Raw genomic sequence first — 14680 nt, forward strand, 5'->3', positions numbered from 1 at the left:
TAATCCACATTTTACTGCAAGCTGCTGCTTGTCCATCTGCATTTCTGTTCAGATCTTTCATCGTGCTCTGTCTTCCTCTGCATTGATTGAAGTCAGATGTGTTTCTCAAGATGAATGAAAACCTTTCTGGAAAGAGATTATTATATGTGTAATACCTGTTACACTCACGTGGATTCAGAGTTCTTCTAACCACAGGAAACACAAACCCTTTAGAGTTGTCAACAGTATAGATTAAATCTAAGTTTTCAGATATTTGTAAAGAAGTGAAACTCAAGCTGTATTGAACAGCCTGAGCTCAATATAGCAAAGTTTTAGTTTATTTTCACAGATTCAGCAGATTGTTCCCAAAGGAAGACATGTCAAAAGGATTTTTTTGCTTACCTCAGTGTGTGGGTGGAGTCGTGGCCCAGTTAAATCACTTACTGACAAGAGTGGGAACAGGGCCCAAAGACAAATGTCAAGGACACTTAAACACTTCCTGTCTGTCTTTGTTTGCCTCTTTTATTTTATTTTTTTTCTGTTTGTGTTTCTGACTCTGATCGTCTCTTTGGGAAATACAGGCGATAAAAAACCAGCTAATTTAGCATTTAGTGAGAACAATGTTCTCTCTGTGTAAACGTCACCTCTAGGATTAGTAGTGGTTCACTCCCTGAGCGTCCTGATCTAGTAGGAAGGTGACGTCATCAGAGTTTCCCTTTATTTATTTGAGACAGGCCGGGTGATCGTGAAGCAATATGAACATTACTTGGATGTCAATGCTAAGTTAACCCAGTTTTTCACCAGCCTGTCTTCTCCAATCCTGCCATCTTATGCTGAACCAAGCTGATTAGTCATTACTGATGCTGTCACTCCACCCTTCGAGGTCATAGCGTGATGCTATTTGTGCAGGAGTCATATGAGATTAAATCCTTACAGACCGGTTTTCTTAAATCATTTTTTAAACGTAACTTTGTCAACTGATAGGATGCATTTAACTCATTGCTAAAATAGCCTTTAGCATCACATCATCAGTCAGTTTTCAGTCATCAGTCAAAGGCCAGAGGCATTCTGACTTTAGTTAAAGCTGATATTCAGTTTTTTCTCAGAGGGCGTCGCCTAGAGGCGGAAAAACGTATTGCACCTCTCCCTGCTTCTGCGATACCACTGAAAGCAACACCTCTTGTTCATTAGAGCTAAAACACATTGTTGTATTCTCAGATCATGCAGTTATTCATTTATTTATTATGACTTTATTGCTTTTTAAATTTTATTTCATACATCATGTTTATATTTCAAAGACATACTCGTAGATAAGGAATGTCGTCAGGTCTGCATCTGATTTGACCATGGAGATCCTTCCAACTCTGAAATGCAGGTCCAAGGTAAATTCTTCTCCAGTTTTTGAGATGCTTACAGCAAGTTTAGTCCGTAAGGTTTTCTTTACTTTGGTTTGTCTTTGAATAGAAGCCTTAATTACGTCACACAATGGGGTCAGATCAGTTTTATGGAATTCTAAAAATCAAACATAAGTCTTGAAATAGGGAAAACCATTTACTGTACTTATTATAGTATCTTGGCCACCATCTTGGCCGCATCATGCATTTAGTCACTCCCTGAAAATACAAAAATGGAGCTGAGTGTGGGGGCAGATGATTGTCACCCATCAAACTCTGAGACACTTTAACTACTGAGCTAACCGAGCCAACCAAATCTAACAGGGGTAGTCAACTTCCATTCCTAAAGACTGATATCCAACATGTTTTAGTTATTTCCCTGCATCAACAAACCTGATTTTAACCAGCAGGCTTCTGCGTTGCCTGATGAGCTTCTAAACACGCGAATCAAGTGTTTTGGAACAGGGAAACAACTAAAACATAATGGATACCTGCCCTTAGGGAAGGGAGTTGACTACCCCTGCACTGGGGTGAGAGGGGATCATGCACTGGCTTCACTTTTGTCAGGCAGCATTTGGTCTTTGGGGAAAACTCCAGATTGCTGCTTTAAAAAGCAGCCTTATCACTGATTGGTCCAATGAAATGAGATATCGCACTTAGTTTTTAAAATCCTTGCAGATAATTTCATCTGGGATTCTGATGCTGCAGGAATAGATTGTTTTCAGCAGGATACCAAAGCGAAACTCTGTAGGGCAGGGGTGTCAAACTCATTTTAGCTCAGGGGCCACATTGAGGGAAATCTAGTCCCAAGTGGGCCGGACCGGTAAATTAAAAACAACTTCAGATTGTTTTCTTTGTTTTAATACAATCAATATAAAACAAAGCTGGAGCCTGAGGACAGTGTATCCAAAATAGTACAAGTAGAACACCTGAAGTGTACTTGAAAATTTGAAAAAAAACAAAAAATCAATAAATTAAAAAAACATTCCTTAGTGATTCAAAGAGCTTACAGATCAAATGGCTAGATCAGTTTTATGCAGCACTTAAAGTACATTTGACTCATTTTACTTAACATCTTTTAGCTTTCACCAGCACATCAATATCAAGTCACATCCTGAGGGGCGGCCAACTTCAGGATGTGATTCAAGTTCTTGTGTGAGCCTTGAGCGCAGCTTTGTTTTATTTATACTCATTACAGAGAAAACTTGCTCACAAAGATAAGTTTATTTTCACTCTACATTGTAAAGTATGAAAATAAAGTTTACACAACCATCTCGCGGGCCGGATTTAACCCACTTGCGGGCCGGATCCGGACCGCGGGCCGTATGTTTGACACCCCTGCTGTAGGGTATCCAAGTTTTTATACCTAGATCAAAGAGGATTTTGTTTTTATTCCCAGGCTTGTCCAGTGTTTGCACACCCTCCATGCTGAGTGATATTTATATCCCTGGTTGGCTGCAATAATGAAGCATGGCAGCTAATAAAAGGCAGATGTGCTTTGTTACTATGATTGGTCTTTTCTCTATCGAGATTTCTGGGCTGTGGAGCGTCCTTACGTAAGCGTCTCCTTACGGTGGGACGCTTCTGTCCCACCCACTGGGCTTGTTGAGAGGCTGACTGAGGAGCAAATAGGCTCATTAATAATGGAGTCATTTTAGGCCAGTCATTAAATCTGTCCAACGGTTTTGTGTTTGACACCATTTTGTGTTTTACCTTACCGAATGAATATTGAGGGTATGCATAGTTATTATTTCAGCATCTTCTTAAAAAACAAACAAACAAACAACAACTATAAAAAAGTGTGTATTTGGAGAAACAAATGGCTCTCATGTGTGGGGTAAATACCAATAACTGCCTGTGGAGTAGTAATCAAGAGAAATGATGGTAATCACCAGGCGGTAATTATTAGCCTTGAACTGCTTCATGTGGGACTTTAAAAAAAATATATATTTTGGCAGTTTTAACCATGATCTGCTTTACTTGAATTGAGCTGAATTTTTGTCACGCCGCAACCGAACAACGACTGCTGGAGGCGAACGTGTGAGGTGGAGCGTACCATGTCTGTCTGAGTCATGACCACGGCTGCTTGGTTACCCAGTCAGCTCTCATCAACGCGTCCCACAAAAATGGAGGCAGGGCGTCCCACTTATCACGTCTGCTTGCACTGACTGTGCACTTCACATCAAGCATGTTTTATTGAACAAAACACATTTAAATGTATTTATTTGGATTAAGCATTTACAATCCCGCTCATATATTTAATATGTGTTTGGTTTGAAGTTATTCTGTTCGTGCATTGTGCAGAACTTTAATTGTCCAGTGTGTGTGTGTGCGTGTGTGTGTGTGTGTGTGTGTGTGTGTGTGTGTGTGTGTGTGTGTGTGTGTGTGTGTGTGTGTGTGTGTGTAAGGTAAAAAGCACAAGCCTTTATTTGCACACATGCTTCACTCAGTTGTGCTAAACTACACACATCTGGATTAGCAGTGAGAAAGCTGCAGCATCAGTATTTTATTTTAGGATTGCACCATTAGAATTATCTGAAAACATGAAAAACAGGCAGCATAAATAAACCATTATTTAAATATTCTTTTTCATAAGCTAAATAACTTCCAATCAAAACAGATCTTTAAACAAAACTGTTGATTTGGTCTATCCAAACCTGGTTTACCCGCAAATCCTCAAAAATTTGAGTCTGTTAACCACAATATGCTCATTTTAGAAACTACCCACAATGCATTGCAAGAATATCCTTGAAACAGTGTTTGTCTCAAGTAAATGCTAAACAGTAGTTATTTAAAGCATCATATAATAAATCTGAACTAGATAAACAAAATATGACAATAAATTTATCTAATTTAAAGACAAAGTTTTCGGTTAATAAATTTAAATTTAATGATGACAACATTTTTTTAACATTAAATGATTAGATAGAGTTTAAAATTTGAATTTGAATTAATATTATTGAATAAAAAATCAAGCAACTATAAACTGAAATTTCTTTAGAGAAAAAATCATTTAACATTTTTTTTAATTATTGGAAAATGTTTCTCATGGACGCATTTTAAATTTTTCCCCAAAGCAATTAAAATGTCATCTATTTAATCCATATGGACTCATATTTTAATCTGAATCTGATAATCTATGATTTCATCTTTAGTTTAGGATGAAGTTTTAAATTTAGTTAAAATCTTTAGTTGTAAAATTAAAGCAGTGACACTTCAGAGTTTTCATTGTACTCTCAACATGTTATTTTTAGGGATTTAATTTCATCCAGCAAAAAAAGACCATAAAAAACCATGCAGTGAAATGAAGAGATCGAGATTGAAATTTTTTTTAAATATACTTTGCTCTACATTTATTAAAGCTGCCTATAAAACCCATGAAAGACAGCTCTATAGGAAAAAGAGTAAAAGATGACTTGCAGAAAAGGTCAATTAAGCCTTCAAACTATCTTTATATCACTACATCATTAACTCATGAGTTCTACTGACTTTTATGATTCTGAATTCACACCGCTTTTCATTTCCTGGTAGTGGAGATGGTGCAGGGTTTGCTGGGGTGGTGTGGGTGTAACAGTGTTATCAGCCATCACGACAAACAGCACTGAGATTAGAGGTGGCCAGGAACAGTAGAGCTCTCCATCTGCCAGATGTACAAACACTCATATTTCCCTTTTCTAATCTCGTCTATGTGAGTTTTAAGGACATTTCCTTTATTTGTATTCATTAGCATCTGCAGCAAACCTCGTGCCCTTGTTAAGAGCCACCGTCAGAGATTTTATAGGATCCTTTTGAAAAAAGACAAGTATATATATACATATACACATACACGTTTATAATTCAACTTAGTTTTTATCATTTTTAGTCAAAGTTAACAAGAGCTATTGTGGAAGGTCCAAAGAGCCACTGGTTGCGTATACCTGAGCTAAAAAACAGGTACCAGTAGCAGTTTTTGATATGGGCGTCCAGGGCGATGCCCAGGGCACCATCATGAGGGGAGCAGCAAATGGGTAATTACATTTTAATTTATCTTTTGAGAGAGCGTTGACCCAACGTCATGCCAGTGTGTTCTTCTATAGTCAGGACTGACCCATCCCTCCTTATTGTCCCTGGCAGAGGCGGTCCGAGCCCATTTGGTGCCTTGGGCGAATGCACTCTTTTACCCCCTCGACTCCATCACACACCTCTCACTGGCGCAGGCAGCGGCAAGCAGGTGCACAGAGGGCACAAACGGCTGTTATGAAGCTCAGGTAGACAATTAAACAAGAAAAAAATGAAAACTGAAAGGAAGCTGATCAAAAAGAACACAACAAAAAAGCCCTAAATTATAAGTCAAAGCCCAAAATGCTAATGATCAAAGAAAACTCTCCAGTTTGGAAAGTTTAGGTGAGTTTGTACTGTGTACATGTGAGGCGAAACTTCTCCCTATAACTCAGATACAGCAACCTGCATGAGAAATCATCCCCGCGTTTCTTTTTTCTATAAGGCAGATGGCAGAATTCAGCTCTTTGCTTCTTGTTGCTCTCAGAAGGATTCTTTGTTTCTGCACCAAAGGATTTATGACAACCAGTTACCTCTGGCTGCTGTAGGTGCCAGGTGGAGATGGAGGCACTGTAGCTCAACGTTTCTGCTTGGTGGTCGTAAACCTTTTATTTATTTGCAGGGAGGAAAGGAAAAAGCAGAATCCTTCTCATAAGGCAGGGTAACGCACAATACCAATATCTGCTGAGTCATGACCGACTCAGAGGAGCAGCTACACCTCTGCTGTGGCTGACGTGGAGATGCTGGAGGAGCGGCCAGTGATTTTAAACCACAGTTCAATTATGCAAATGGGACCACTGGACTGTGTCCTGCAGTTTAGTTCCATATTGATCAGAAAGGAGAGAAGGACTCAGAGAGAATAAGAGAGTAAAGATAAAGCCACAGAGAAAACTGGTTCCACTTTTGCGCATGCTTTATTTGAAATCAGAGTGTTTTTATTCTATTATTTTGTTTGTGATGAACGCTGACACACGTGAAAGTCAGTGGATGACAGAGTGATTCTGAGTGAGCTGAATGGTTTGTGCTGCTGTATCAGATGGCAATGACTCAGAAAAAGGGAGTGTGACCCAAACTGTTTTCTAATGGCAGAAGTCAGCAGGAAAGGCATCGGCTTCAGTAGCTAACTCAAATATTGCCCCCTAGTGGTCAAACACAGACATGTGTCCCGTTTTTACTCAGTGGTTTGTTGGAGAATCACCATGCTCATTTCAAATGTCTGAATGATCTCTATCCAGAAAGGTCATCTAAATGAACTTGTTTTCTTTTTGTGAGTTTTACAGGTTTTTGTGGCAGACATTTTGGCTTTTTATACAGATATTGTTCCGAAAAACACAACAGAACCCCAAACCTGCATAAACCTGCATAATTTAAATCAAATTTGATTATAATTAACCTAAAAATATCCCAAAAGTACCTACCAGTTCCAGTAGCAGCTTTCCAACTATCAAAAGCTAAAATGTCTGCTGTGAAAATGTGTTCTTTTTCTTACTGTGTGAGTAAACTGCAGATTGAAGACTGAAGACCAGCTGATAAACCTACGAGACTCTCGTATGAACTTGGCTGGTCGGTTTTGAGCATCCATCTCTGTTGCATCAAGCTCTGACACTCTGTTTTCACCATACATTTGTTTTTCTGTTCATTCTGCCCATGCTCTGCAGCTGCTGGATGCCAGGAGAACCAAGGTTTGTCGCTATGTTTGCACCATGTGTTGGGTGCATAACATAGAGTCACCTTCAGTGTGGCGTGTCTTTTACTGGCAACCCCTTCTTCTCTGAACCTGTTACCTCCTCCCTAAACAAAGTTAAAAAAAAATCTTCCCTAAATGATTCAGTTCAGTTTGCATCCCTTCACCTTGAACCTTCACACAATTCCACATTAAGACCAGACTTTGTTTATGTCGATCTAAATGTGTAGCACTTTGTCACCCACAGCTTCAAAACCTGGACTGAATTCGGAAAAAAAAATCTGCTCTTTAAAACTTTTAATTGGGCCATTTTCTGCTTGTAAATTGATTTCTGTTTGTGTCTTTACTTCTCTCAAGTGGAAAAGTCCAGCCAAAGTCAGTCTTAGACAGAAACTTGGTCCCAATAGTTATGTAAAAGGCCCGTATTTGATACAGTGTCTTCTGGAGTCCCCCAAATTGCTTGCTCACATACACATTCACACCCTGGTGGTAGTGAGCTACATTGTAGCTACAGCTGCCCCAGGACACACTGACAGAGGCCAGTCTGCCGTACAGGCGCCTGCACCTCAGAGCACCACCAGCAGGCAAGGCGAGTTAAGTGTTTCACCCAAGAACACAAGAGGCAGCCTAAGCGGGGCTCGAACCTGCAGCCTTCCGATTATGGGGCGAGCACTTAAGCCCTTTGCCACCATCGTCCTACGTGTATGCATGTGCTCTGTCTTGTCAAACCCCCAGGGAGTCATGTCGGATGGCTGTTTACACTGAGCCAGGTTCTGTTGGAGGTTTCTTCCTGTGAAAGGGGAGTTTTCCTCTCCACTGTCGCTACATGCTCAGTATGAGGATTGCCGTAAAGTCGCTGACACAACAAGTCAGCGGCTCGATGCAATCTGCTGGGTTTCCTTACATAGGAAATGTTGAAATAATTGGCATGATGCGCTGAACTCAGTTGGAACGTTTACTTTGCGAAGCCCCTTGAGACGACTCGTGTTGTGATTTGGCTCCATATAAATAAACTGAATTGAACTGAATTGAATTGTTACATCCTTAAACCAAGAGTGAGCTTCCTCACAGGCAGTGAATCACATATGGGTGAGAAATTAAAGTAAGTTCTAGGAATGTCAACTTTTGTCACCTCAACTTTTAGATTCTACTGCATGGACGTACCTGTCCTCTCCCAAAGGTTTTCCTCCATCTTTGTTCAACCATTCCGTCCCAAATCTTTCACTAGTGGTTGATTGGTTTGAGATTTGATAACTTAAAATTCCATGGCTGATCAGTCAAAACTTCTTCTAGATCCTTCTGAGAACAAAGGCTTCATATTCCAGTGAAAACTTCTGAAATCCGTGCAAAAAATATTTATATTAACACAAACTGGTTAATTTTACTGACTTCATATAGATAGAAAAGGGTTTGCCTAACAAGACAAGAGCATCTAAATCCTACTGACCAAATGTCTCTTAAAGTCAGCATCTCACTGGGCATTCACACGAGGGTTTCCAAACTACATTGAAATACTTGTAAGGGTTCTCAAGGGTTCTTGTCACAAGGCCTCACCTTTGGAATGCGGAAATTTAGAACTTATTCAAAAAAATTTCGAGACGATTTTTCTCTGCAAAAAGTTGCAGAATCAATACAGGCATCGATTTCATGGCAAAAAAATATCAGACAGCTTGTCGGGGGGTGGGTGATCATTTTACAAATAGAATAAGCGTTATCTGCATATTGTACAGTTGACATCACAGCGTGAGTGCTGCTGGGTGCTACTGCTAGACAAACAAACCACATTTGTCAACTGAAAAAAAAAAAAGACAGAACCCTTGGACAAGGATAATAGCAAATCGACAGAAACAAAATTCTACCATTTATGATACTCATTACTCACATTGATCAAGTAACATTTTCTCTAAGTTACTTTTTTACTCCAAGGTTAGCATTTGTGTCACTGCTTTTTACATACCACCCACCTCGGGCCAAAAGCCTTTTTCATCCACATTTGGATGATGTTTGGCTGAGACGTTCAGCCTGACCCCTTCGTTTAACCGCTGCCTCCTGGATAGCTTCACATCTGAGACGGGAAACCTTTCTCAGTTTAGTTTCTTTGATCCAAAAAGTGTGAGAAATGTGAGAAAGGAAGGGTTGGCAGACTCGTTGAGATGAAAGTAAGACACTTTATGACTAAACTGAGACATGAACCGCTCTATGATGTTCATTCTGATTTTTCTTCAACGTTCTTTTACCCTTTTTCTTTCAGAACAACAAACCAAGGTTTTTATTATGTTTTGACAGCATATGCTGTCATCTTCTGAAGTCTCACTAGATGTTGTTGAGATGTGATACATATAAATATTTTATACTAACTGCAAATATCATATATGGTACACCAAAAATGACTAAAACAGGATCTCCACTAAGACTCATAGACTCCGTCACATTACCATTACCATTAATCCAAATATCTTGTCAAAGAGCAAGTCACCCCCAATCAACATTTTTTGCTGATAAACTATATAAAATAGTCTCTGATCATGCTGTAGACACGTGTAGTCAATAATTTGGCCCTTTTGTGCATCTTGGTTAACATTTAACCAAGTCAGTGTTGTGCCGTCGTCAGGTAAAAACTCTGCACTACGTTTGAATTTAAATCTGCCATCACAATTGGCTGAGTGACGTTAGCTTATGTTTATTTATTTGGCAGACGCTTTTATCCAAAGCGACTCACAATTTATAAACTATAGGGCATGTTTTGATCTGTGGGGGAAACCGGAGTACCCGGAGGAAACCTACGCATGCATGGGGAGAACACGCAACTCCACGCAGAAAGGCCGCAGCCGAGTTTTGAACCTGCAACCTTTGTGCTGCGAGGCAACAGTGCTAACAACTGCGCCACCATGCAGCCCAGCTGGTACATTATGATGTCACAATGCTATTGCGAGCCTGTTTGTGTGTATTTGATAGCGGCTCTGCCCTCTCAGTCTGCTAGGCAACAGCATTTGTTGCATTTTTCAAACATGAAGTGGGAGTTGAGTAAGTTTCATGTAGGGGGTGATTTGCTCTTTAAAGAGCCTGACTCTCACTGCAATTATACCCAAGACAAACAGCACAAGACTTGAAGGTTTAACTGTACAAAAAGTTTAAATATTTGTCTCTCTTCACAAAAGCACCAGTGCAGATCCCACTACAGACTGTGGTCAGTCTAACAAAAGACAAAACACTTAAAAAATGGACAAATCTAAATATCATTAACCAGCAACTTAACTTTGTAGTCACCGTCCTCTGCTGTCTGCACAAAACAGCCGACAGACAAGTGACACTTCTGAGGGAGGCAGCAGACGCTTTTGAAATATGTAAAGGTAAATAAACCCTTTATCTGTTGCTCTGACAGAAAAATTAAAAACATATGAGACCAGAATGCTCACATGTGGCTTTGGCTAAAGCTAATCAGCTAATTCGCATCATTGTGCAGCTCTGAGTCTCCAACTAGTCACCAACAGTGAGATTTTGACTCAGCATAGGATTACAGCCACTGATGGGGATTTTTCTGCAGCTAACATCAATACCAGTCACATCAGGGCAATTCTTTTTCATCTAAAAAAAAACTATAACCTAATCTTTCAACTTGAACATTTATTCATCAAACATGAGTCTTTTCACTTAAAATACCCGAATATGAGTGACATTGAGCTGGCATCTTCTAACAATGCTAAGTGTGCACAGGCATGTCCAGCGTTAGCTTACTTAACCATTGAGGAATGTTATATTTTATTTGTAACCAGTGTTCCCATTTAAAGTTTGATCGGTCTTTAGGCTACATTCTTAACAACCTGTCACACTTTTGCTCAAGTGTTGAGCTAGTCTCGTGGACCAAAGCTCCCGACAGCATCAGGCTGTCTTTCCCACTAAATGAAGATGTCACATTAGTCGTTGCCATTGACACGTCAGTCATTGGACCAGTCTTGAGGCTCCTGTCATCTGAGTCTTGTTCTATTTTCACCTCAATACAAAATGCAACAAAGCATGTTTGAATGTCGATAGATTAATTTCACCATCCATTGCACCTGTGTTTAAGCGTCTGTTGTGCTCATGCACTCATTAAATTCAATCTTTCCTTTGTCACCCATCTGTATGCAAAGCTCAGCAGTGTGTTTTTATCATGCTGTTGCTTAGTGCACATGAACACACATGCACACACCTTTATTTAACGTTTACCTTTTTCTCCTTTTAATACGTTTGTTTTTGTAGTTTGTGGTTATTTTTAAGGGAGTTAGACCAAATGCATCCCATCTCTGGATAATTTTTGTAAATAACCATGAGGATGCAGGCTTTCTCTATACCCAGTCTAAATATTCTCCAGGCCTTTTTTCTTTTTGAGTTAACTCTTCCTCTGAGATTTGAAACATGCTGCTTGTGTTCGGGGTGACTGTCAGATGGTAAAGATCTCTGCTGCACTCCAGGACATTAGCTACAACATCCCTGTTAACACCAGCCTTTCTGAACTCTGTAGTACAGCTATTGCATTTGAAATGCACAGTAATAATGATCCCAAAACCTTCTAAGTTGTTGTTCCCAAAGATTTAAATGTTTTTTGTTTTTTAAATGAAACAGTTAACCCGTTCTTCTTACAAAGCTAGATGTTTGCAGTCGGTTTTATTCTGAAGGGCTGCAAAGGAAAGTTATTTAGTGTTGTGTGATAATGTTTTTGACTCCAAGCGTTAACTGTGATACAGTCATGGTCAAAGGTTTTGAGAATGACACAGTTTGTCGCCTGTATGATGTCCAGACTGAGAATTTTATAATGAGAGTCAAGATTATTTTATGATCTTAGTTCTTTGGCATGAAAAAGAACCCAAACCCCCAAAACGCATGCATTTGTGAAACAGACGTCAGAGTGCTTAGGGAAGTCTAGTAGGCACCGTCTGCACTATGGTGAGGAGACTTTTGGTCCACTGTCTGATGTTAGGAAGGGCAGCAAAGTAGCCACTTTTCTTCAAGAAAGACAGACTAAAATTTGGCCCAACGATTGTTCTGCTGAAGAAAAGAAGAAAAGTAATTTTCTTTGACGCCACACCCTTCTGATTGTTTGGATATCCATAAACTTTGAGGGCTTCCATCAGTCATGTGTCATGCCAACACTAAAGTACTCGTTAATGCACGGGGTGGCTTCTTGGCTAAGGGAGTGGACTAAGTAAGATAAAAATACCTTTATTTGTCCCTCAGTGGGGAAATTGCATCATTGCAACAGCTCAAATACAGTAGAATAGCAGCAGTAGCACACAAGATATATCACACATGAGCAGAAATGTAAGTTAGGATAATTATTGCACATAGTAATGATAGTAGAAGTAAATATTGCACGTCTTGAAAGGTGATGACATTTGTAGTGGTATGTACAGATGTATGGGTTTCATATTAGCAGTGTCCATATAGAGTCATTCAAAATGCCATGAATAAAGAAATGTACCTAAGAGGAGATGTTGAACCCTTTTTAAACTATCAAAGAACCTTTAAAAAATAATTCTATTTCCAACATGATGGAGTTCTGCTCCATAAAGGAGGAAGTCACAACTAAGCTGCTTGGAGACCAAAATGTTGAAATATTGTGTCCCTGTCCACAAAATTCCCCAAACAATCTTTGAATCCCATTGAGAACTTGTTGTCTGTCCTCAAGCGGAAGATAGACAAATGCAACGCTACAAATTCCAATAAACCGCAAGCATTGATTATGCAATGATGGGTTATCCGTTAGGATTAGGACCAGAAATCGTTTGTGAGCATGCTAGGATGGATCGCATAAATCTGCATAAGAAGGACCAACACTGCAGATCCTGACACTTTGCATAAACTTGATGTAATTATCAATGAAAGCTTTTAAAACTCATGAGAAACTTGTAACCATAGACACATCTGGCGAGTACCCATGTTTGGTTCATCCTCTAAGCCTTCGTCCACGTCTGTAACTAATGCTACGTTCAGTGTTATTCCATAAGTAGATTTCAGGAATTGCAGACTCTATTTTGGTACTCATGCTTTTGTCTTTGTGATTATATTTCTCAGCATCTCCAGATGACCATCCAGGCTCTGCAGGACGAGCTGCGCACACAGCGAGATCTCAACCACCTGCTCCAGCAGGAGAGCGGCAACCGCTCTGTCTCGGAGCATTTCACCACGATTGAGCTGACGGAGGAGAACTTCCGCCGTTTGCAGGCGGAACATGACAGGCAGGCCAAGGAGCTGTTCCTGCTCAGGAAAACCCTGGAGGAGATGGAGCTGAGGATTGAGACTCAGAAGCAGACACTTGGTGCCAGAGATGAGTCTATTAAGAAGCTGCTGGAGATGCTGCAGAGCAAGGGGCTGCCTTCCGGGCCGGGCCGGGCCTCTGAGGAGGAGGAGCAGGAGAGAGCCAGGAGGATTGCTGAGGCAGAGGCCCAGCTTGGACACCTGGAGGTTATTCTGGATCAGAAAGAGAAAGAAAACATCCATCTGCGAGAGGTATGGACAGCTGTAATCTGGCCAACTGCTTTTATTTTAACTCACTAGATGGCAGTGTCATCAAAAAAGTAAATGTTCTGCTGTGTCACATGGATTATATAATGCATGGCCTGAAAACTGCAAATCACAAGTTGTACAAACTTTTTGCATATGTGAATATAAACCATTTATGCATGTTTGAAAGTTTTCTTTCACTTTTTAGCCAAATCATGCTATTTGACTTTTCTTTAAGGAGCTGCATAGAAGAACTCAGCTGCATCAGGACCCGAGCAAAACCAAGGCCCTGCAGACCATCATAGAGATGAAAGTAAGACACTGACACATCTGCATCCAAAATCACACACAGCAGCTCCATGAGATCATTTCAAATATCAACCCTTTTCTAGTCTGTGTTTGTGCCTTTTTATGGTTAAGGTTCAAAAGCCTGGTGGTGTTTCACTCACTGAGGTCTTTGCTGTTCTGCTCATTGTTTTGTTGACTGTGATTTGCTGCTGCTGAGGCAACAGTCAACTCACACACACACACACACACACACACACACACACACACACACACACACACACACACACACACACACACACACTCGCGCGCGCACCCATGCACGCACACACACACACACACACACACACACACACACACACACACACACACACACACACACACAAAGCTGCATTGAACTGTGACACAAAGGTTTTATGATGACAAGTATTGTCATATTTATGTCAATCATTCACTCTTCAGCTCGATGTGGGCAAACATCCCAGTCATTAACTCATGGTGAGTGTTTTTATTAGCTGTCAAGATTTATTTTGAGTTTTCATTGGAAATTAATGAAATAACCCAAGATTAAAGAGACAATGTGTCGTTTTTTCCATTAACCTCTGGAAATATCCATCAAAATGTTGTTGTAAATTAATTAAAAGATGCCCAGTTGATGAAAAATATGGACTGATTTATAACATATAATCATAGAAATCTGTTCTAAAATACATGGAGAGGGTCTAAGTCTCTGGGTGACGCCATATTGGATGCTATGTTTCCTGCTATGGAAGGACAAAATGAGGACAAATGGTCACAAAACTTTCACAGTTAATAAACA

General features: G+C 40.1%; 1 protein-coding gene across 5 annotated transcripts in view; it reads left to right on the plus strand.

Annotated features, from left to right (window-relative positions):
- The window catches only part of erc2 (ELKS/RAB6-interacting/CAST family member 2), a 72661-nt gene that overhangs the window by 15272 nt on the left and 42709 nt on the right, over positions 1-14680 (plus strand). For 3 of the 5 annotated variants that reach the window (XM_070549409.1, XM_070549410.1, XM_070549412.1), the window contains exons 3-5: positions 7070-7093; positions 13147-13581; positions 13814-13888. In XM_070549409.1, the coding sequence (XP_070405510.1) occupies positions 7070-7093; positions 13147-13581; positions 13814-13888 (534 nt within the window). The remainder of the gene's footprint in view (positions 1-7069; positions 7094-13146; positions 13582-13813; positions 13889-14680) is intronic. The other 2 variants (XM_070549411.1, XM_070549413.1) reach the window with 1 other exon arrangement.

This window comes from Nothobranchius furzeri, chromosome 3 (genome assembly GCF_043380555.1).
Source record: "Nothobranchius furzeri strain GRZ-AD chromosome 3, NfurGRZ-RIMD1, whole genome shotgun sequence".
NCBI lineage: Eukaryota > Metazoa > Chordata > Actinopteri > Cyprinodontiformes > Nothobranchiidae > Nothobranchius > Nothobranchius furzeri.